At 29.1% G+C, this 25,470-nt stretch overlaps 2 protein-coding genes across 2 annotated transcripts; one reads left to right on the forward strand and one right to left on the reverse strand.

Moving 5' to 3' along the window:
• Positions 1-1,873: 1,873 nt before the first annotated feature.
• Positions 1,874-5,393, reverse strand: LOC113846580 (beta-glucuronosyltransferase GlcAT14B-like). The gene is made up of 4 exons (XM_027475021.1): positions 4,720-5,393; positions 3,976-4,051; positions 3,719-3,834; positions 1,874-2,832 (listed from the first exon to the last, which is right to left on the reverse strand). Exons 1-4 carry the CDS (start codon positions 5,270-5,272, stop codon positions 2,318-2,320), a joined length of 1,260 nt encoding a protein of 419 aa, XP_027330822.1. The 5' UTR covers positions 5,273-5,393; the 3' UTR covers positions 1,874-2,317.
• A 7,644-nt stretch (positions 5,394-13,037) lies between these two features.
• On the forward strand, positions 13,038-14,945 carry LOC113847092 (probable sugar phosphate/phosphate translocator At2g25520). Its single transcript, XM_027475960.1, has one exon. It carries the CDS (start codon positions 13,596-13,598, stop codon positions 14,631-14,633), a length of 1,038 nt encoding a protein of 345 aa, XP_027331761.1. The 5' UTR covers positions 13,038-13,595; the 3' UTR covers positions 14,634-14,945.
• The last annotated feature ends 10,525 nt before the right edge of the window (positions 14,946-25,470 follow it).

Consider the following 25,470-nt stretch of genomic DNA (forward strand, 5'->3'; position numbering starts at 1 on the left):
GTGAAGTGGGTTTCTTTTGAAAAAATTTAAAAGAGCTCTGTTATTTTTTTAATGATTTTATTAAAGTTAATTTTAAATATTTAAAACAATATATTTTCAATATATATATATATATTTCATGTATAATAATTTTTTAAGAACTTATTATTTGTTTTTATTTAAAATTAATTTTAAAATTTGATGTTAATATTTTTTTTAATATTATTATTTTTTAACATGAGTATGATCTTTAAGTTTAAGATAAGAAAAGTCTCTGGACTTAAAAATCATTTACATAAGATTTAAGTTTTAAAAGAATTATGATCATTAACATTAAAATTAACAATATTTTTATATATAAATATATCTCAAGATTACTTAATAAAAATAATAAATATTATCTCAAAATTATTAAAAAAAAACATTACACTTAAAATATATATACACACACACATCAAAGCAGCTTTAATGAAATGTGAACACAATAATGAATAATGCCTTCATAAAAACCACTAAAGTCTCTCACTACTATCTCAATCTATAGAGTTGGATTTTAATTTTTTTTCATATTCATAATAATGCCTTCACATATATAATCAAATAATTCATTTTGGACCCAAAGTATTATAAGTAATCATATAATGGACATTTTCTGTATTGTTTTGAATTTTGACAATATGGTTTTATTTCTTTCTTGCAAAGTCTACATTGTATAAATGAAAGCACGCATAAATTAACATTTTACAAGATCTTGCATAGAAATTTTTTTAAATAATAATGGTGTACAATATTTAAAAGAAATTTAGCAATTAAAGTTTAAAAATAAAAATAAAACAAAATCATACACACTAAAAATTTTATAAAAAAATTGATGAACTGATATAAGTTTTATTTAATAAAGAATAAAGACTTTTTTGTACAGTTAACTGATATTAAGAAAATTCCAGTGCTAATGCAAGCATTGTGGTTCCATTACTTTGCCAGGGAATTCGATCATAAATCATTATTCAAATTTAATGCACATTTGAAAACACTTGAATTTAAAGAAATAACATTTTTTGTTAAATTTTGTAACAACAATAATAAATTATTTTTAAAAGTTGAATTAAACCTTGCACGTTTGTAGATATGCATGTGTTTGTTTCATTTAAAGTTGAATAAAACTTATTTTGACAAAGTTTATTTCGAGTTGTTAAATATAATTAAGATACAGTATAAACTAATTTGAACTACATATTTCTATTAAAAAAATGTAAAATTTATTTATTTTTTTAACGCTAAAACAAACAAGCATGTTCCTTTTTACTTTTGTTAGTATTTGTAGACACAGGTACAAAATGCTGATGCGTTGAATGGTTGTCTTAAGGGACTAAGCCCTTTGAGACTACACATTGTGGGCCTTGTGGCTGTCCAAAATGGGGGTGAACGTATTTCTTTTTATGTATGCAACTTGTTTTTGGTAATTGGCTATTAACTGTTTGAATTGTAAAATATCAATAAAATAAAAATTAACTTTTCTAAAGTAAAGAGACCATTTTAAAGACTAAAGTGTGCTATTATGAGAATTGATTGAAAACATGATAAAATACATGCACACATGTATAAAAAGACATAAAACAAGGATTTTACAGGCAGTAAAGGTAAAGAAATTAGTCGCAGCATAAATGACGGATAATGTAGATGAGTCACAGAAAAATGTACAAGTTAACTATATTCTTTAATCAAGATGGTGAATTTTGAGGACATAAAATGGACCCAATAGTAAATTATTTTGCATGCTCGAGCACGATTTTGTTGTCTCACTTATTTGCAAGAGCCTACGTCCATGAAAATAAAAATCAAATATATAAATCAATTAAAAAAAAGGAGAGAGAATAATAGAAACAATAAGTAGCAGCTACTTGAGCAAGTCCTAGTATAAAGACTACAAGAGTGAGTACTTTTTTTCACGGGCTTCTCGAACTTCTAGCCTTATAGGCATGAAGCCCGTGTCACGTATTATATAATTGAATCTCTTATTGGCTATAAAGACATTCTAGAGAGTACAAAAGCATTGATGACTTGTCATTGTCATCCAATAAAATTCAATAAATCAAGTGAACAAATGGATACAATATGACTACAAAAGTGTGGTCACGTTAAAATTTGTGTAAAATAGAACTAGAAGGTGAAGTGTATTTGAAGAAACGGTTCCTTGTGTATACTGTTATGTCCTCTCATTTTTCCTGTTTGGTCTCAAAGCAACCTGGTGTGTCAACTGGACATCACAATTGTTTGCTTGTATCTGTTTGGTGATGGTAAAACAGCAATGATCATAGCAGGTGTTTAAACCTGCATGTCAAGAACACTGCTTTGTCTTAAATTCTTCTGATGATAATAAACCATTGATAAGGCGTTTAAGCCTTTCCGCCCCAAGGCCAGGCTTGAGCTCAGTGATATTTCTTATAGCAGAATATTGTTTGGTGATGTTTGGATTAGCGTGAACGAACCACTTGCCGGGAACATAACCGTGGGCATTTCGCCCCAAGAGTTCAGTATCAATCTTATCCAAGAGTGGTTCGTTCCTGCCAAATTTTCGAGCAAAAGGGGCGTTGCTGTCCACCATTCTCTGGTAGTTATTGATTGTAAGGAAGTGTGGATGCTGTTTTGGAGGGTTGTCCCAGGATATGAAGTGGAGGTCATGATTCACAGTAGTGTTACGGAACTCCTCAGCATTGCAGATGACTGTGTGAAAATACCCTTCAGGGGAGGATAGAAAGTTGGCATAATACATCAAGACTATTCTAGGCAGGTTATCCCATCCCCATAAACAATATTCAACAAATTGGCGTGAGAGCATCATCCAGGCCGAACCTGAGCAAAATCAAGATGCAAAATAAAACTCTGATAGCATAAAGCTGGATTCAAATTAAGTTTTTCTGAATCCTAAGTCTTCAGTTATGGACAGCTATTGAAAATAAGGCTCTGTTTCTCAGAGATTTCAAGTAAAATAGGTGATCTAATAGAAGAATCATGTTGACAGGTGCCGTAATGATACTGATTAAGGTGCATTTATTACCACATTATTAATAAAATCTTTTAATTATTTAAAAAAATCAGTATTCAATAAATACTTTCTTTTTGTTCCACCAATCTCTTTAGGGAATTTTTTCTCATTTGCCAACTTAAAATAAAGAAAAAGGACACCAGAATAAGCACATGCAACTAAACCTATCATATGAATGAAATGAATTTAGGCATAAGGGATACATAGCTCATGATAAAATGTTTGCCAAAGGCTGCATTAGGATTACCAATGAGTACCTGAGAGACATGGGACATTGAGTTCAAAACAGATGTGGAAAACTGTAGCCAATATAACAAAGAAAAAGAAAGAATCGAATGGAGAAAAGTTAAAAGGTGCTGTAATCCTGAGTAATCATACTCAAAGCCACTGGCTTCTGAATTCATTTTATAAATTGCGTTTACAAAACAACATTATAATTGTTCCCCCCCCCCCCCCCACCACACCCACCACCACCATCTCTCTCCATCATGACTGTTTGACTTCAATTCAGATTTATTTTTCCACATCTCTTTTTGGTTTTTGTAATGTCTTCAATTTACTCAGAAGTTACATGTTTCATACTACTAAAACATTCTACATATTTGAAAGAGATAAATTAACAACGGTGGCATAAGAAAAATAACAACATAGAGATTGAATTAAATGAGAGGCATTGGATACCAAGCTTCTCACCTGTAAACAGCTTATATGCTGTAGGAACACTTCTTTTCTCAGTCACCCAAAATAAATCAGATTTATTGACACTATAAAGAGCTGGATCAATTATAACAGGTTTTGCCCTCTGATCTCTATTGAAAAAATGAAAAGGGTTAAGATTTACTTGTAAAGAATGGGTACACTTGATACTTCACAAAATTGCATCTTACTTTCAGAAGGAAATTAAGTAAATCATGCAATTAAAAGAAGGAATGAAAGGATTAGCAGCATACTCCTTCCAGCCAATATCACTGGTGTGCTCAATGAAGTTAAGTTGTCTAGGAATAGATGAGAGTGTATGTAGCAGATCTGTTGAGCAAAAGAGATGCAATAAATTAAAGTCAGTGGATGATAGCTAAAATAGGATAACATGGTTCACAGCTCTCATTCTCTGTAAGTTCCAACCAATTATCATATTAAATCAAAAACGAAATTAACATTTAACGTGGTATAGTGGCCACTCTTTGAAATTTAAACATCAATGCAGAAACTAGGGAAGTTATAAGCAATTTTACTCTTATCTGAAACCCTGTATTCCTCATCCCCCATCACCCCGGCTACAACAAGAGAGAGAGAGAGAGAGGAACAAACCTGCCAGCTGACAAAAACAAAAACTCATTGATGAGCAAACCAACAAGACAGAACAATTTGAACACAGATTGGGACCAGATCAGACTAATCTAAAATTTAGAAAGCCCTTTATATTCATCTGGGAGCAAAATTAGCAGCAAAACATAACAAACCAGAACAGGCAGATCCATTTCTCAATTCCCACGCCTCAGAAATGCATTCCAAAACAAAACAGCATTTAAAACAAAATTGAAAATCAGGAAACAGCCAACACAAAAAATAATTGCCCGGCCTCGTTTCAAAGATAACAAATCAACAAAATTCCCACAAAATACACAAACCAACAAAACCACTACGTCATTTTACTCATCAAGACACAAACAAACTAGAAGGGGGGAAGAGAGTACCGTCTTGGGTGACCAAGGGATAATCAGAAGCGCTGAGATTAATAAACCAATCCCAGTAGCCACCTTCCTTGAGCAAAATGGCAGCAGCATGAAGGGTATTGGTGACCATAGTGGGTCCTCTGTAAGTGACCAAATTGGCCTTAACAATCATCCTAACATTACCCATCTTAGCAAAGAGAGGCTCGTTCCTCACAAAGTTTGCCAGGTCCAATCTTTCCTGCTGAGAAGCCTCAAGGTCCAAGTGCACAGCATATTGGTTCCTTGGATGATAAAGGGCCTTCAGGGTTCTCTTCAGACTCTCTCCATCACCCATTGACCCCGAGATCAAGTACGCTATCCTGGGAACAGAGTTGGTAGATGAAGTGGAAGATACCCTCAGCTTTGACTCCACGAAATGAGGTTCATCGGTTCTGACACGTGTACGGTAGAGGTAGAGCAAAGAAGAGGAATCAGAGGAAACGAAAATGGAAAAGAGTATGAGCAAGGTGGACAATAGTAGAGAAAACACCAGTGGCATAAACCACTTCTTCTTCTGCTGTTTGTTGGTTTCCATGAACAAGGTTTTGAGGTTCAAGGGTCTGAAAAGTCTCGACTCAAATGCCAACCTTCGTTCCTAGTCCCTTGCTGGGGGTTTCCCAGTTTCTGTCTCAAGGACAGAGAAAGAGAAAAGGTATAATGTTAGTGCTAATTAGTACTATGTTAACAACATTAGTTATATTTTATTTATTTTTATGAAACAACATTAGTTACTGTTAAGAGGATATTTTGTTTTTGCGCTTGTCATTATAAGAGATCCGTATTTGACTTGAAGAGCCGTTAATTCTGCGTCGCTTTCTCTTTTTTCATTTTTTTTTCTCCCATTCTTACACGGTTCTTTCAATTTTCTGCTTAGTGGACCAAAGATAATTTTTTTTAACCTCAGTGTGTTTTGCTTTAGATTCCTTATTATTCGATTCCATTGATGATTATATTTTCTTAACATACACTATCGAGGCACGCACAAATTATGATTAATAATATTAAAATGGCTTCTTTTTATATAATTTTACTTTATGAATGAGTTGCATTAATTTGTAGTTCTAATTTAAAATTATAAATAACTTATTTAACCATCTACAGCCTTTAAAAAGAACTTATTACAGTCCCTGAATCACATAACATTAGACGGTTTTAACTGAGGTAAAAATTAAAAAAAACATAACATATAGTATAATTGATTTCTCGTTCGTAAAATTTTAAACAGTGATTAATTTGTGATCGAGAAAAATTTGGCAAAGTGCAAAACATAATGGCAGAGTGGAAGATAAAACGTTGACGTTGCAGATTATAAATAGAAAGCTGAGCTGTTTGTGGGGGGAAACTGAAAAGCGCGAGTAATAATGTAATACAAATATAAATGATTGCAATGCTGTATGCAGTTGAACTTTATTTAAATTAAACTTGCATTAAATATGGTATTAACTTGGTAATTTTTTATTTGATTAGAAGAATATAATATTATGAAAACTGTAATAGAATTTCTCATGCGCTTTTAATGATAAAAAAAATGAAGCTGAAAAGTAAAATAATAATAAACGTGTTGTGATTAGTGAAGGGGTTAAAGGTAGAGGAGAATGTGTGGGGGTGTGGATTTGGAAGGAGCAAAAGCAACGCATAGACATGACCTCTAAACTAAATGGGTGTCGGTAGTAGGAAGCGGGTGCAAAAGCACAATGCACAAACGCGATTCTTGTGCGCCTCGCTCAACCGGTAGGTAAAAGGCACAGCTCAATATGCTCAATAATCTTACACTGTTTTTTTTTCATAAATTTCTCACTTATTAAATATATTAATATTTTTAATATATTATTTCTTTATTTAACTTTACCTACTGCTAACATTGGTCAATTTTATAATAATGTTAACAGGCTTTGTTAGCGGATACCTGAAAAATATTAATTAAGAATTGTAAATATATATTTAAAATTATGGTAAAAAGGAATTTTTATTAAAAAACCCTTTGCATTTATAAAAATTATTTTATTATGTATTTACGTATGCATGGTATAAAATGTAGGACATTTAAGTTGGCAAGACAAGTGAGATGTCACGCTTGATTAAAAAACGGGTCTTACCTTTCTCCTCTGCAATCAAGACTGGGTGCTTCACGCTGCATCTTTTCCCTTTGCAGATGATCTAAATTCGTTTTTTCACCTTCTTTTTGTGATTTCAATGCATTCACCTATATGGCACCCTGCCTCTTATCATTCGCTAGTAGCTAGTCCTTTAGATGTGACTTCCATTTCAAAGATCAATAAATAACCAATTCATGGAATCTTTGTTTATTAGGTTCTTCGTGGATACAATGAAGCTTGACAGTAACAATATGAAGTCACAGTGTCATTTTAGTGACTTGTTAGACTTATTTTAGTTATAAACTCTCGAGCAATCTTAATTGAAAGTGAAGTCATTATCTCGTACTTATCACTTATTGTTTTTGGGTTTGATTTTCCTTTTTAACTTTAATAATTCTTTTGGTACTATATGTTTTATGTCAGATCATGATTTTTATTTATAATATCCTAAACATGACTACAACGAAACATGGAACAAGTCTGGAAATTGCAAAGGAAAATAGAGACTATGAAAATGGTGGGGTTGGAAAATGCGAAAAACTAGATGATGTGAAACAAGTCAGCGTTTAATGGGAAAGTAAGGGAAAAACTATTCTTTTGTTGTTATTTTTTAAAAATAACTGCAAAAAACATATTCATAAAACGTGTACGAATAGTCTATTCGTACAAAATAGTAAAATTGAATGATAGATCTAATCTTTTCAAGATAAAATTTATTATTCTAACTATTAAATTAAAGACTTTTAAAGAGTAAATTAATTTTACAATTTTTTACATAATTTATAAATTAAATAGCACTTCGTTATGCTAATTTATTTTAAAGTATGACATGCAACTTAAAATATATATTAATAAATGATAGCTAATGTGAATTTATCTTGGCTCATGTTAAATGTATTTTAATAAATATTTTAATTTGGATATAATTACTTACTTATTGATTTCATTCCAAAACTATACAATTAATAAGCTTCACCTTTCTTTATTATAGCATAGTTGCCCACTTTGAAAGATATTACCTGTGTAAATCATTGCATAGACGAGTATTTATTGGGAAATTATGTTATTAGTATCAAGCTTTTCAACTTAAACTCGTCATTAATTTAATTGCTATATCTGAATGTTCTGCATGTCATGTAATATATATATGTTAAGTTTTGACTTTAAAGACAAGACGTTACCGTTGAAATTAAATGTGATAAATGGTATCTTACAAGAACAGTACAAATACACAGTTATATATAATGATATGCATACACACAAAAATGTTGAACTATCATTAATTTTACTTAAAATATTTATCAGTATCAAAGAAATACGCATAAAAAAGTTCATTATTCGTGATTTAATGAAAGCAATCTTATTTTAACTTGGTCATAATTTCACCTCAACCATTCAGGGCCAGTTCAAGAGGAGGCTGTTAAAAGCACATGCTATATATATATATATATATATATAGAGAGAGAGAGAGAGAGAAACACGCATGCTTTAAAATAAACAGGCCTCTAATTAATTGTTTTATTAAGAAGTATCTTATAATCTATATTAAGCCTGCAGCCCTACAAATTCAATCCAAATTAATCATTTGCATGTTTTCTTTATACCATGTAGCATTTGTGTTATTGCTAATTAAACTATTTTTATCATTCAAATTAACAGAGGTTATGAATCGTTACCCACTTTGAAATATATTATTATTTATGCAAGTCATTGTATAGAAAAATGTTTATTAGAGAATGATGTAATTTGCATAAATAAAATAAAGACAAGCTCGTCGTCAAATTACTGGATGTGAAAGATATCACGTAATATATATGTTGAGTTTAAACTTGAAAACGTGTTACTATGAAAATTTAATCTAACTCACAAAAACACATACTTATACAAATAGGTATGCTTATACATGCGAAAATTTTTGTTTGATTGTCATTTTAAACTTATCACTGTAGTTTGAAACATTTTAAGTTAAAAAATTGGAATGCATAACAATATTTTAATTTAGTCGAAATAAGAAAACATTGGATTAAAAAACTACGAGTTAAACTAAATTTAAATTTTTATTTAAGTAATTATGTATTATCTTTCGCAGTTGGGGCCTGAAACATTTGGCGGCAGAGGTCTACAAATGCAAAGCCTGCTTGCTGCTGTCCTGACCCAAACAATTACAAGCTGATACATCCACCAACAATGGGTTTCCTTTGAGCCCAATTTAGTTCGTTGTTGAAAATGTACAAAATGTCTTTTTTTAAAATTGGGATATATAATTTTAAAATCGAGTAAAATATTTTAGAATATGTGAAAATATTTTAGACACATATTTAAATTTTAGTCATGACGCATGTCTTTATTTATCCTCTGAGCTCATGTGTCTCTCTTTTTTTATATAGGCCTCATATTGAGGTCAAGGTTGCCATTTTAAAAAATATGGTTTTTTATATTATTTTTTTTCTAAATGGATTTTAGGTCTTCTTTTGAATCTTCTTAACAATATAATACATAAAGAGATAATGATGAACTTAATAAGTATAAATGGTGGTTTACTAACTTTACATAATATAATTACAACTTTATGTAGTTATGAAAATTGTCATAAAATATTGGTACATGAGAGTTTGGTAAAAAAAATATTTTGATGTTATACATTTGGTACATCTTGAGAGATTATTTACAAAGTTGAAAGGAAAAAAATTATATTCAATACTTTAAATATTTTTAGTGTATTTTTAATTAAAAATATAGATATTTGTCTTTGCAACTAGTATCAATATTTAATGTTGACATTTAGTATGTTAGTTATTGAGGTAAAAATTTAATTTTAATTAAATATTACTACTTAAAAAATTTTATTTAAGTTTTGTTCATTAAAAACAAAATATTTTTTATTTAAATCTCAAGTATCACATTCTCATTATACATAAAATTATTATTAAATAATCTTTTAAAATATATTATAAATCAGTATAGCATTGTTAAAGTTTGATAATATTTTTTTATATCTACATATAAAATTATTTTATTTTATTTTAGTCCTTTATGATTTTTTTTTAATTTGATCCATATGATTAAAAATTTTGTATAAAGATTGAAATAAATATTATGTTAAATATCAGGACCATAATAAAAAATATATTACGAATAAAAATTAAAAAAACAGTAAATATAAAATAATAATTTTATTATAGAAGTTAACTTCAGAAATTATTTTTAAAATTTTTTTTATTTAGAGACTTATTTACAATTTTTATAATGATAATAATAATAATAATTGTGCATAAAATTAAAATAATATTAAATTTTATTCTTAAGTTATGCGGGCTTTGGTACCATGTTAAATTAACAAACTTAACTTAGTTCAGCATAAGATCAAAATATATTTGTTTTCTTTTCATGGCTTTAGACTTAAAGTTATTGTTATTTTTATAATGTTTGGAGCAATTTAGAGTTGTAACGTTTCATTTATATATCTTTTAATTCTCTTATTTATAATCAATGCGTAACTTTTTTTTTATTTTTCAGCACTTCTCAAGAAGCAAACAAACAAACAAAAATCCTACATATGGATACAAGGTGCAGGTACGCTAATAAGTAATAACTAATCTCTTCATTATTTGGCACAAATATGTAGCAGTTTGGTTGTTCCTTTTATGGACCTAGCTCAAAAGTCACAATTGTGTTCATATTTCAAGTTCAGGTTTCGACCACTAATCCAAATTGATTCACTTGGTTGGTTTTCTACAACCACAAATTCACGCACTTTTAATTTCTTAGATAAAAAAAAGTGTTCCACAGAAAATTAATAAATTTAATTTGCGATTGTATATAAATGTATTACTGGTTAAGATGATTTGGGATCCGGATTGTCCCCAGTTTAGGCAGAACTGGACCTCCAGTTCTTTTTTTGCTTAAGCAAAAAAAATCGCTTAAGGGAAAATGAGTTATTTTCGCTCAAAATTATGACAAAATAGCTTAAAGCCAATTTTTATAAAACAAATGGCTTAAGCGAAAAAAAATAGACTTAAGCGAAAAATGGACAGAGAGTTTTAATTTTTACTCAATTTTCTCTTCTCTTTCCCCTTAAACATAACATTTCCTCCTCAACTTTCATATTCAACTTTCTTTTTTCTCTTATACTTAACTCTTCTCTTTTCTTCCTAACTCTTTTTTCCTTCAACCTCATACTTGACTCCTCTCCTCCTCTTCTCATTCTCACCTCACCCAATATCTATCTTTCCCTCTTTTATCTATACTCAACTTTTCACTTTCTTCTTCTTCCACTGCCAAATTTTTTTTTATACAAAATTAGCTTAAGCTAATTTTTCAGGCTTAAGCAAATTGTATATTCGCTTAAGCGAATTATTTTATCTTAAGTGAATTTTGTGTGTTTGAAGATATGAAGGCTGAGTGTAGAGAAAAGAAAGAATTAAGAATAGATGTAGACAAGGAGAGCGGGTGATATAGTATTGACGGTGGAAGAAGAGGAAATTGAAGAGTTGAGTATAGAGAAAAAAGGGAGAGATAGGTATTTAGTGATGTAAGAATGAGAAGAGGAGGAGAGAAGTTAGGTATGAGGTTGAAGGAAAAGAGGGTTAGGAGGGAAAGAGAAGAGTTAAGTATAAGAGAAAAAAGAAAGTTGAATATAGAGGTTAAAGGAGGTTGAATATGGAGGTTGATGAGGAAATATTATGTTTAGGGGGAAGGAGAAAAGAAAATTGAGTGAAAATTAAAACTCTCTGTCCATTTTTCGCTTAAGCCTATTATTTTCGCTTAAACCATTTTTTTCGCTTAAGCCATTTGTTTTATGAAAATTGGCTTAACCCATTTTATCATGATTTTAAGCAAAAATAAGTTATTTTTGTTTAAGCAAATTTTTTCACTTAAGCGAAAAAAGAATTGGAAGTCCAGTTCCCGCCTAAACTGGAGACAATCCGGATCCGATGATTTGATAGTTGGTTAATTTACCGTATGTGAAATATACGAAAATAATTGGTTAATATATTGCAACGTAGGTGTTTGCTTTTTCAGTTTCATTTTTTCTCATAAAAAAAATAAGTTAAGGTTACATGATTGATATTTTAAGATATAAGATTATTTTATAAATTATCATAATTGATATTTTATTGTTTTTTCTTAGAAGATTCAGGTTATATTATCTGGCCAAAAACAACTGTGTGGAATAATTTATTATATAAGAATGAGCGTAACATATTAAAATGACTTAAATAACCTAAATCAGGACATTAAGCAACATTTATTGCAACAAACACCCAAAGTATTTAACACTTCCACAAATATCTGAATCACGATATCAGTTGCAAATACTATTCTACACGTTTCAAGATTTTAAATTTTTGCTACTTTAAAAACTTAACACTGTATTAATTATTTTTCTCACTATTAATGACTCTATTAAGTAAAGACAAAATTATGAACAGAAAAAAACACATTTAGAAATTTAAAACCCTTTACTTTACTTTAATAATGACAACACTATAATGATCGAAAACAAATATAGTAACAAAAAAGGGGACATGCAAACGTAAGGATTAAATGAATAGCTTGTCAATATCTAGCCATCATCATATTAAAAATTAACACCTCATTTAAAGGAAAGGGAAGGCGTGTGAGAGAGTTTCTTCAATTTGTTGTTATCTTTTTCTTCCTTGTTCTTTTAAAGGCCACAACATGCTCTCCTTTAATAAAAGATACGTTAAATTATTATTTTCTATTTTTTCTTCAACAAATGTTAACTGATAGCTTAAAACTTATATATTTTTTTAATTTTATAATGGGTTTTTTTTAAAAGAGCTTAATTTGAGGCGAGTGTAAAATTAAAATATATTTAAATTAATTGAAAAAAGGTGGTTGAACTTTAATTTTGAGTGTAAAGAGTGCAAATTTAGCAAAGGGTGGTGATTGCGGTGAACCTAAAACTTGATGTGTCGTCGTAGAAGTCACAAGAAGCGCGCTCAAAGTCAGCTATTCCATGTGAAACAACTCGTCAAACACGCGAAAATGCTTCGAATCCAAAATTTGAAACTTGACTTGGCCACGTGATAGGGCACTTGATGATTATTTTGTCTACTTCTCTTGCTTGCCCCAATGCTGCTTTACCACCCAATTGGCGTTACAATTAAGACGAATTAACCGGCTTTAGGTCACTGTTTCCTTACATTCCTCCGAAAATTGTTGGTTCCACTTGGAATGCTTAAATCAATTAATTGGCATCTCAATTACACACACAACTCCGCGGAATACCAATCAAAGTTGAAATCAAGGCCCGTTTCTACATTCCATTTGCAAGTAAACCCTTGAAAATGGAAATTACAGAACCAAACGTCACCTAAATCAATGACACCTATCTAACGTAGTTGGTGTTGGATATCAAACAAGGAAAGCCCATCAAAGTTAAACAGCCCAAGTCTATTAGAAAGTGACACCTTACATTATTATTACATGGCATAATAAAAAAACCATCCATTACTCTCTACTCAAAGTGGAACCCTCAAATATAAAATAGTGGTTAATATTATTATTATTGTTATTATTCAGTTTTCGGTGTTGGGTATTGGATTTCAGTTTCCTGTCATCGCTTGGTTTAAGATTTGGAGGAGATCCAAATCGAATTGCATTGAATGCTGATCACCTGAAATTCCGCCAGATCTCCCTCTCCGACGCTCTTGAAAAGCCGATACCCCTTCCGGATCAAACCACAGCACCGCTACCTACCTAGGGTTAGGGTTGGGTTCGGGGTTCCAACAGAAAATGGCGGTCTCCGATGGCGTGGTGAAGAAAATCGTTCTCTCCTACACCTACGTGGCGGTATGGATCTTCCTGAGCTTCACGGTGATCGTGTACAACAAGTACATTCTAGATCGGAAGATGTACAACTGGCCGTACCCGATCTCGCTCACCATGATTCACATGGCTTTCTGTTCCTCCCTCGCTTACATTCTCGTTCGTGTCTTGAAGATGGTGGAACCCGTTTCCATGTCACGTGATCTATACCTCAAATCCGTTGTTCCAATCGGTGCTCTCTATTCCCTTTCTCTATGGTTCTCCAATTCCGCGTATATATACCTCTCTGTTTCCTTCATTCAGATGCTCAAGGCTCTTATGCCTGTCGCTGTTTATTCGATTGGGGTTTTGTTCAAGAAGGAGACGTTCAAGAACGAAACCATGGCTAACATGGTTTCAATTTCGCTAGGGGTTGCAATTGCTGCTTATGGTGAGGCTAAATTTGATGCTTGGGGTGTTACCCTTCAGCTTATGGCGGTTGCGTTTGAGGCTACTCGGTTGGTTTTGATCCAGATTTTGCTTAATTCAAAGGGAATTTCATTGAACCCTATTACCTCGCTTTATTACATTGCTCCGTGTTGTTTGGTGTTTTTGTCTATTCCTTGGATTATCATGGAGTACCCTTCGTTGAGGGATAATTCCAGCTTCCATTTGGATTTTACAATTTTTGGGACTAATTCCGCTTGTGCTTTTGCGTTGAATCTTGCTGTGTTTTTGCTGGTTGGAAAGACTTCGGCTTTGACTATGAATGTTGCTGGGGTGGTCAAGGATTGGCTATTGATTGCTTTCTCTTGGTCTGTGATAAAGGACACTGTCACGCCTGTTAATTTGATTGGTTATGGGTTGGCGTTTTTGGGGGTTGGCTACTATAATCATTCCAAGTTGCAGGCTCTTAAGGCTTCCGAGGCTCAGAAGAAGGCTCAACAGGCTGATGAAGAGGCTGGAAGGTTGTTGGAACAGAGAGACGGGGATGGGAGTGGAAGGAAGAACGAAAACCAGAACTGATTCAACCGCTGATCTCATTTTTGGACACATTATCACTCATTGTTCGATTCATGTTGAGTGAGGCAGGTTTTGTTTTTGGGTATGTGCTGTACTGTACTGCTAATAGGTAATTATTATTACTATCATTATTATGTTACTTTGCCCTGTTTAATTGTCTTACCCTTCTTTGGATTATATTAGCTGTGTATTGGGGGCTGAGATTGACATTTGTCCCTTGTATTGCTGATTCAGTGATCTGTGTTTATGACTAGTAGAGAATGAAATTAAGCATTATGGATATTCATCAAGTTTATTTTATTGTCGAATATCAAAGTTGATGGTTATTATGTCCAAGTTTTCGTGTGTGCTTGGGATCAGGCTGCGCAATCATTCCGGTAGCATTTGATTTGATATTATTTGTCTCTGTTAATTTTTTTGAGAAAAAGAAAGACATCTATGTTACCGTTTGTTTGTAATAGTGAATACCTCTGTTTGAACTCCACTCCCCTGAAATGCAATACTTTCTGCATGGCGTTAGTTTAAATTCTACTTGCTGCATGATCACCAGTCTCTTCTTTTGGAACCACTCTATACATTATTTTCCTGTCAATTTGTCACCTTTCAAGTTTCGAACGCCCCCTTGCATCGCGAGAGGATGTACCTTCTTGTTTAATAGTTTTTTTTTTTTTTTCCGGTGTTTTCTATATTGTTTTGTTGGATTGGCTTTGCTCATTCAAACTTTAAGTGGACTTAGCTGTGAGATTAATACTTGTTTTTTCGTTGACTTTTGGTGAATATGGTATGCATTATGTATTTTTGTTATATGTGCTGTGAACTAAACCATACATGAGCAGTTGTTACCTCGTTCATTTCCTCACGCCTTTTCTACCTACACCTTTTGGTTGGTTTTGGTTGCTGCCTGATCTTGCTTTGTTGTATAGATCTCGATATGTTGCTTTTGAGAGCATGGTTTAGTTCGCTTCAAGTGACATCTCCCTCTAGTGGAGCTTTGTGACTTTCGTTATGGCTGTTAAATAAAAAAGAAAAACAATGTAAATGATTGTCTAACAAGTTTTCATGTGATTTTAACTTGAAATATACACCGTTTCTCGATCGCTTAGTAATCATTCAATTACAACTGCCCAAAAAATGTTGATCATGTACCTTCTTTTGGCAATGTGGAAAAATATTAGACCGTTCAATTATAACTGTTTAGATTTAGGCAATAAAAATAGAAACCATCCAACGAGGTATATCTGATGGTCAACGTGTGCTCCTTGCATTGATTGCCTCGGTTTAAATTTTTTGTTTGATACGAGGGATGTGCCTTTAAATATTGTTTGGATAATGTAAAATGAAAGAAATCTGAGAGGGCACAATGAGAAATCAACGAAATCTGAGATGTACACACTATTCTTGGTTGGGGATCAACGGTCAGTCCAGAAAAGCATTAAAGTCTAGCTGTAATTAAAAGATGTATTTATTTTCTTCCAAGTTGGATTGTCCCTTATTGGGCCATACTTGACCCTGCGTAACTGTTTTGTCGTAAATCAATTTTTGTGTGTGACATAACTATAGCCTAAATTCTATTTTATTCTACCAAGCTGGCCATTCGTCTCAGGCAGCTCAAATTCGATACCCGCATTTTAACCTTTGCACTAATAGCGGACGCCCCTGCCATGTTGTTAGCGTCTTGCGGTGGGACATGGTTTTGTTGGATTTTACTTGTCTTGATCTTATAGTTATAGAGGAGGAATTCGGGAATTGCAGAATTGTGTTTTGAGTGAAGGGGAATTGTGTAGCGCCTGAAATAGCGAATCTAGCTATCCATCGAATTGGATGAGCTTTAGGGGTCATTACAAGACCACTACTTGTCCTTGAGTCCGAATTGCTAGACCCAAAAGAGAGAAACTCAGATGGCGGCGTGGCTACCCAGGTAAGATCGGATGAATGCCCTTCTATTAGCTTTGCTGTTTGCATGGTTTTGTCACCCGATTTGAACCAATTAGGTCAGTTTAGTTTGAGTTGTGCAATCGAATTGTGTGCTTGTTTGGTTTGAAGTTGAGTGAAATTGATTTTAAGTCATTAAATATGATTGAGATACATGCATAAATTAATCCAAATTACACATTTTTTATTGGAATGTGTTTTGCATTTAAAAAGGTGAGAATTGATTTGTTAACTCTTCTTTAAACAACCATTACATCTACTCTATTTTATCTAACCTATGTCTCCATGCTTTGTATGGATTTAATATTTTGCCCGCCGAAACTCCATTCCACCTGTTATCATCTCCAATGACTATGTGTCAGGGCGAGTAGCTGTATGTTCGGATTTGAATACACTTGGTTTTACAAAATTAATTTTATTTTAAAGTGAGTTAAATGTGGTGTAATTTATATTTAAAAAATTCTATAAAAAAAAAACAAGTTTATAATAAAACTTATTATAAATATTTTTATTTAATGGAAGAGATAAAATTTTTACCTTTACTCAAATCAACTAAAATGTGCTGGTAGGATAATCTAAACACGTTTGCATTCGATGAACATAATTCTAAAAATACAGAAGTGTATTTCCAACCCAACCATTAGTTCTTTGCCTTTTCAGTTGGCGGAAGTTATCACCGGAGAGGATTAAACGGTATGTATTTTTTTTTTTTTGTCAAGGGTGGTTTGCACTTGTAAACTAGAAAAAGTAGAGATAATGTGTCATGGACCAAAGTTTTTTTAACATAAAAGCCTTTTGGAAAGAAGATCTGAGACATCAAACAAAAGAGAGTAATTTTGACATTAAAAAAACAATAACCTCATTATTTCATGCATTCAGTGGTTCCATATATATATATATAACTTTGATACATCGATAAGAGTTTTTGGCCGTCTTTAGTTGAAATTTTGCTTTGATAATTTATGCAATAAAAATTTACATTAGGTATTAGTATTAACTTTTCAGGTAAAGCTTGAATTTTAATTGAAGAATAACAACTTAAAGCATTGTATTTAAGTTTTCTTCTTACTTTTTTATATTTTATAATCTAAGAAGCTTCTCTCTTTAACAATGCATCTCGATTTAGTTTATCAAATCACTAATATTTTTAAAAAAATATTAATAATATTTTTAAATTGTATGAAATTTATGAATTCAATCTATTATGTGATATTTTTAGATTTATTGATTGAATTGATAAATTTTTCTTTTTGATAAAATGTTATTAGAAGTGTTATTTTATTAAGTTTCACACCTAGTATCACGTGATGTGATATGCACACTCATAAAGAGGATTTACTTACATTGTTGTAAACTACACCTATTCTTATATTATTTATAATTTTATATAAAATATAATTTTTGTTGATCCTATTGTTAATCTAGAATTATAACAATGCAACTGAAGAGTTTCTATCATGCAAAATTTGAATAACTAGAAGATTATAATCAAATTATTCTTATATATATGTATATTTTAAATATATATTACATTATTTTTAATAATATGAATGTGATAATAAAAATTTTATAAATATATTTTATATGATATAAATTTTTAATCTAATGTTTAATTTTAAAATAAATCATTTAATAAATAAAAATCAAACAGCAGAGTAAATATAATTTTAGGTTGATCACTTCTCATAACTTATTACAAAATGGAAATACATATATTTAGTTTTAATTGACTTTAAAAACAAGTTTTAATCTACCATTTTTTATAAAATTTTGGTCAACCAAGTTTTAATCTATCTGAAATTAAAATTATCTTCATTTGTTTTTTTTGTCTAGTATGAGAATTATGTTTTTTTTTTGTCAACGAGAATTATGTACATTTGTAAGAGCTACTAGTTAAGTAAAACTTAGTGGGCCGAAACATAGTAGTCATATAAGAATTAACGATAAAAAAGAATTATTGGATTAGTGGGAAAATTTTATCAAATAAAAACCTATATATTATTGGGTTTGAGAAAGAAAATGTTGAGAAAATAAATAAACTTAGAAGTTGCTTGTTATGAAAGAAAATGAATAGGAAATTTTTTTTCTCTTCATTTATATTGATGGATAGAGAATAGAAAAGAAAAATATTTTTTTCATCAAATAGACAATAACATCCTTCATAATATTAATAATATACTGTTTAATAATTAAAATAGCTAATACATATCAATAATATATTATTTAAATAACAAAATTATAATAATGAAACAAATAAAATATCAATATATTCAAATGTTAACAAAAAAATTTTAAGAATTGAAGCTTTGTTTTTTTTATTTTTTTTAATCTTATTTAGACGACTTCAAGGCTAATGGTTATTGGATAATTTGAAATGAAAAAGAGGCATCTGTGCAACCGTTACAAAAAAAAATGTCAACCCTAATTATAATACCAAATTTAGTACTTATGGACACAATAAATAAATAGTTAAAGTCTAAAATTGATGCCATGTATTTATTAATTAGGTGTTGTGCTCACTTGTGAAAATAACTTAAAACTATTTCCATAATTCAAAATAGCCTTTAGAAATTACTTCATTAAATAAACCAAATTTCATGACAGTCTCGTGTCTGTTACTTTTTTCAGTGCCACTACATTTATCTAAATAGCCTTTTTAAAACTATTTGCTATATCTTTTTACCACCTTCCCTAATGCCATCTTAACATTTCTTTTATTAAGAAGATACAGTTGATGAAGTTTCTTCTTTTTTAAATCCTTCAATTGATTATCAAAGCATTCTTTGTGGATAAAATATAGAGTTTTGTTAATCTCAGTGAGTTTAAGCATATATAAATAGAATTTTTCTATAAAAAAAAATATAGTTATTATATTAAAATTATAAAAGTATAATAAATATTTTTTTAATAATATTATTATTAGCTATTTATTTTTAATTCTTAAAGTTGAGATTAACAAAACCCTAAAATATATTGATTCTTTTAAAGTTTTTCTATAATTATCATCATAAAAATATTTAAATGTGAGACTTAATATATATATATATATATATATATATATATATAATATTTTAAATTTGTTTATATAAAAATTAAAACTTAACCAAACAACAAAATCAGAAACTGCAAATAACTAAAGCTTGTCAAATAAAGTAGAGCTTCCTATTATGAGAGTGGTAATCTCCACAGACCATGAACGAAACCAAAAATGTTCAGCAAAAATATTATTACTATGACTAATGTAAGCTGGTTTGAATATTTGTATAACATGTTATAATATATATATATATATATATATATATATATATATATAAATTTTTACATTTGACACTTACACTTAATTTAAATTTTTTATTTAATTTATATTTAACGAGTTATAATTTATTATTTATTACTTTACTGGTTATTAAATTTAAATAAAATAAAATAATCAGATTAAATATAAGAGTTTTAAACTTATTAATGTATGAAGATTCTTTATATATATATATATATAAATTTATTTTGTATAAGTCTTTAAAATTAAAATAAAAATAAAAATAAAGCCAAAATTTTGTCATTAAAAATAAAACAGTTGAATTGACTACTCGCCCAGATTAATAAAGTGTACAAAATTTTGTTGAAAAAAAACAAGTAAATAACCTGAATTTTGGGTAAAAAAAAAAATTACATCTTTATTTTAGTATACAAATATATTAGGGTTAATTTGATAAACATTAATAATCCAAAAGAGATTGAATAACATATATCTCTGGTTATTCACCATTAATATGCTTTCATATTTGTAAAAAATACATTTATCGAGACATGTTAACTAAAAAGAGGGAGTCATTGTCGTGAATATAAGAAATGCTTTTTCTTTATGTAATACTTCAAAATATTAATGTCCGTACGTTTAAGTAGTAAGAAACTTAATTATTAATTTTTTTGAAAAAAAAATAAAATTTTGAATTTGAGTTTTGCTGGAAAAAAACACACTAAAAATATTGTCACTTTAACAAATGTGTTCAATTTAGATTAGTTGAGATGCAATATAACTTCCATATATCAAGGGTTTATGATCAAAACATACTCGATAATAAGATTCAAAATTATAATTCTTTATTGTTTTCTAATTCAAAACAAAGAAGTTTTAGATGATAACAATTTCAATTAACTAGTTAGTATATTTCAATACACATGTATTTTATTTTAAAATAAATATATATAATATATAATAAAATTATTTGAAATATTTAAATTTTTTAAAAATTATTTTAACTTTATTCTATAACTACAAATAATTGTTTATTAAAATATTAAATATTTAATAAAATTATAATTAATTTTAAAATAATATATAAAATATTATGAATTTTATATCAATAAAATATTTGTAAAACTTTAAAATTTATATAAAATAATAAAATAAATTTTATAAATATAAATATCAAGATTTACAAAGAATTTGAAAGTTTATATAAAATAATAAGAGAAAGTTAAGTGACAATTTGAAAGTGTAATTTCACACATCATTAAAAATAATTTAAAATTTAAAAAATACATGTAATAAACTATAAATAAGAAGGTAACTTTATTGATTATTTCGTTTTCGAGATAGAATACTCTCATTCATAATAAAAATTGATAACTAAATTATTTGTGAAGTTAAAAAACTTATAAGCAACCAGTATATTATCTATTTGAGATTTTAATTTGTTTCAGCATAAGATATTATATTTATTTTTTCTCAAAATCAATCTTTTTATTTGTTTATGTTTTTTATATGAAAGTTTAATCATATATCCTCCAACAAGATTTTATTAATCTCTCTAATATATAATAAGATAAACATTATATAAAAATACAATTAATATTCTGAAAACAAATGTTAAGTAGTCGATCACAAAAACCAACGACGCAAGGCTAGAACCAAATCATTGACTTGTGTTGCATTCTCTAAGATGTTTTTATTCACAATGTTATTTATTCAATAAACAAAAGGCTATATTTCGTGACTTTTGCTTAAGGAGTTTTACATAAAGTTTGTGAAATGATAAAAAAAAAAAACTAAAAATCATGTTATCTAAATATTTATTAAAAAAGTTTAATGCAAGTATGTTTTTAGTTAATTAATAATTCTAGATAATTTTGTTTTATTTCTTTTCAAGTCTTTAATTAACTTGATAAAATCCAATCTCCACAATTTATAAAATCTTGAATAGAAAATAAAAAAAGAAAGAGAAAAGATCACACAAACATAGACATAAATAATTATTTAAATAAGAATATTTACTTATTATAAGAAATGAAAATATATAATGAATATAAATAATTATTTTATTTAAATAATTAAAATTTAAAATATATCCATGATGGTTTTAAATAGAATTACGATAATTACTTGTAATCTTAACTATTTTATATGATTGTATAACTTATGTTTACAATTCCCACAACAAATGATTGTCATTATATATAACCATACATCTATGTGTGGGTGTCAATGTTTGTAGGGACATGAACAAAGGCGCACTGCAAATAGTGTAAATTAATGGTAGGTTCATACGTAGATACTAAACTGGATTCAATTTTATGTTCAAAAGTTTCTGGAATTTATGTTCTATGATGATTCTAAATGCGTATCCATGACAACCTATATTTGACTTTCTTCCACAAAAGGGAGGTTTTTCCTCCCCACACTTGCTAGATGCTAAAGCAATGGTTTAGAATCAACGTTCCTCCAACAATGGAAATGTGGTCGATGCTTAAGACTGTAAAACACTTTGACAATTCCCCATGTTTAGTTTAGCTAATTTTTCAATTTATGGCTGCCAATAATTCCTACCATTAACTTCCCCTTTGTTGGCAACTTTGAATGGAGTCAACCGGTTGAGTTATATGGAAGAGGAAAGAGACGTATAAAATTATCAATCATGTTATAATAAAATGATATTTTTCTTTCATTGTTTTATTTCGATTTATCTATGAAAGATATTAATTTTAAATTCAATTTTAAAAATAAAAAATAATAATAATACAAATGTGACGAGAGATTATTCATAGGACTTGAACAATCCTCACCTGGTTGACTGTGGTTGTAATAATGCCAAATGTGGATGTGTTTCCTCATTCGTTCCACTGTTGACAAGACTAGGAAAAAGAAACAAGATATCGGATATGCCTCTTACAACTAAACAATACCATATATTCCTTTTACTGATAAGACAGTAAAGCCATTACTCTAACAAATAAAACTCTTCATTTCACTATTTAATACAATTCAATATGTTTTCAGAGATTTTATAAATAATATTTAATAATTAAAATATGGGAATCGTTATATAAGATGTCAACTTTGTATCTATGGATATTGTTGTAGTTGAATGAGAGAACTAAAGTGGAAGAATTGGTGGCTTTGAGTGTTCCGGCGCTTTATGCCCACGGAGGGACGCATAAAATTATCATCGTATTAAAAACTATTCCAAGGACTTCTATCACTCGTCAATGGATGCTTCTCATCATTAGACTTTATCCAAATCACTGTTTTGTTTTTGTATGGATCCATATTCTAAAACTATTTACATTATGCCTCATCATTTCCTTTTTTTTTTTTTTTAATACACTATCTGACAAGTTGTTATCCGTTAAGTACTAGAAATTTATATTCTATTATTAATTCGGCATATTTTTTGGTTGAAATGTCAATAATTCTAGATATATTTAACTCCTAATTGGATGAATTAATCTAATCAAAGAAGTCATAAGAGTAGTTAATATTTTCTTTTAAAATATCTCTCTTTTGTGCAGAATTTGGTGAAATTTAAAATTCAGGATAACAGTCTTAAAGCCACAACTACAGCCATGAAAATGTGCAACAAAAAGAAGATTTCAGATAGTTACAACTAAAGCTGTAAATCTGCAGTTATAGCTGTGAGAGAATTAATGCAAGCCAAAGCTACAGCTACAACGATGAATCCATAGCTATAACCGTAGAGTTAAAATCTGATCGAATTCTCTTTATTTTGAAGACCCATACAAGAAAAACAGCTGGAAAGGAAATGGAAAAAAAAAAAGGCATAATAGATCAGAAAAAAAAGTGACTTTGAGGAAAGAAGAAAAAAAGGAAGAACGGAGCAACGGAAGACGTAGGGAGGATCGCTTCAGAACGAGAATCACATCTTCACTTTTTCTCATTGTAATTTTAGTTTGCATCTTGATATGACCCTCATTATGAGTGACTAATTTTTTTAGATTGGATTTAATATAACTTCTAACTCAATTACTTCGTGAGTTTATAATGATTTTTAGTTTATTTACTTGAGTGTGATTCTATTCTTAATGCTTAATTTGGCTTGATCATTTGGTTTATGATCTTTGGCATTTGAATTCTGTTGGAAAACGCTTTTGAAAATCTGAACTGAATCACACACCTAATAATCACTTGTATTAGGAATAAACTTGGGGTTGTTAGCCACATATGTTCAAGTTGTGTTCTTAATGCAAGGTATTAATCTTAAAGTATAGAGGAATCATGTTGTAAGATTAATTACTTTAGGACTTAATTTTGAGGGATCTAGTTAAGTTATGTAATGAACGTAGAAGTAATAGAATTAGAATTATATTTATTCAACGCAGATAAAAGAGTTAGAAAATATATTTGAATCCGATCTCTTCTCAGATAAAGTTTTCTACTAAATTTCAATTTGTTGCTTTTATATATTTTAGAACAAATCAATATTTCATCACATTCTTTATATTTTTATATACAACAAAAAAGGAAATAATTATTATCAATAAATACATGAAGACGATATCAAATTACTACATTGAAGCTTGGTCCGCTTGCCAAGTGTTACCAAAAAAGACCATCATTATCACAAATCTATTGGATAAGTATTTTTAAAAGCAAAAAACTTTAAAAATGAAGATTACAAATATTTTTCAAATTTTTATTTAAAAGAAAAATTTTCAAATTATATAAAGATATTTTTAATTGTTAAAAATAATTTTTAAATTATAAAAATATAATTTATGAACATCATTTTTTAAGAAATAATAATGTAAAATATTAAGTCATGAGAATGTATTTAAATTTAATATATAATTTTGAATGTTTGAAAATACATATCACGTAAAATAATTAAAATATTACTAATGTATGAAAGATCTTAGATATGAAAACTTAATGTTTAATTACAAGCAGATAAATCGAAAACAATAAGAAGTTGATTAACAAAATTCAGAAATTGTCCAAGTATTCTATCAAGAATATTAAGCATATAGAAAAATTAAAATACATTTGATGTCATCTTATTTTCAAAAGTAAGTATTCTATTTTATTATATAAAGTTAAATTACGATAAAATAGTAAGTTCAAATAGTTATCAAACACAATACAAAAATGTACAAGCACAAATATATTTTTTTATATTAGAGGCAGACATATTTGAGTCTGGTAGGATTGTGGTTTGAACATGACAAAATAAAATAGATGTGTGAGATTAATTGGAACAAGATGACAAACGGGTATCCATCTTTTAAACAAGGACCAAACTCGGTACAAATGTGAGTTTATATTTGTAATGAAGAAATTTACCATGATAAAATTTCTTATAAAAGTTTACTATATTTAAATAATAATCATAATAATTTGTGTGAATTGGTGATTATAAAATATAATTAGACTGGTGCCTTATTTTGGAAACTTTTTTAAGTTTATATTAGTACATGTATTGATTGATATCATACAACTTAAGATTTTATGTTTTATTTATTCAAATTTTCTTTTAAGTTTCATTTCAAGTTGTTACATACATGTGATATATATATATATATATATAAACAATTTTAGAAGAGTTGAGTAAAATTATTATAAAGAATAATTTAAAATGTTTAATATATAGGTGGAAATTAATCACTTTAAAAT

This window comes from Abrus precatorius, unplaced genomic scaffold (assembly GCF_003935025.1).
Source record: "Abrus precatorius isolate BTA unplaced genomic scaffold, Abrus_2018 Scaffold8, whole genome shotgun sequence".
NCBI lineage: Eukaryota > Viridiplantae > Streptophyta > Magnoliopsida > Fabales > Fabaceae > Abrus > Abrus precatorius.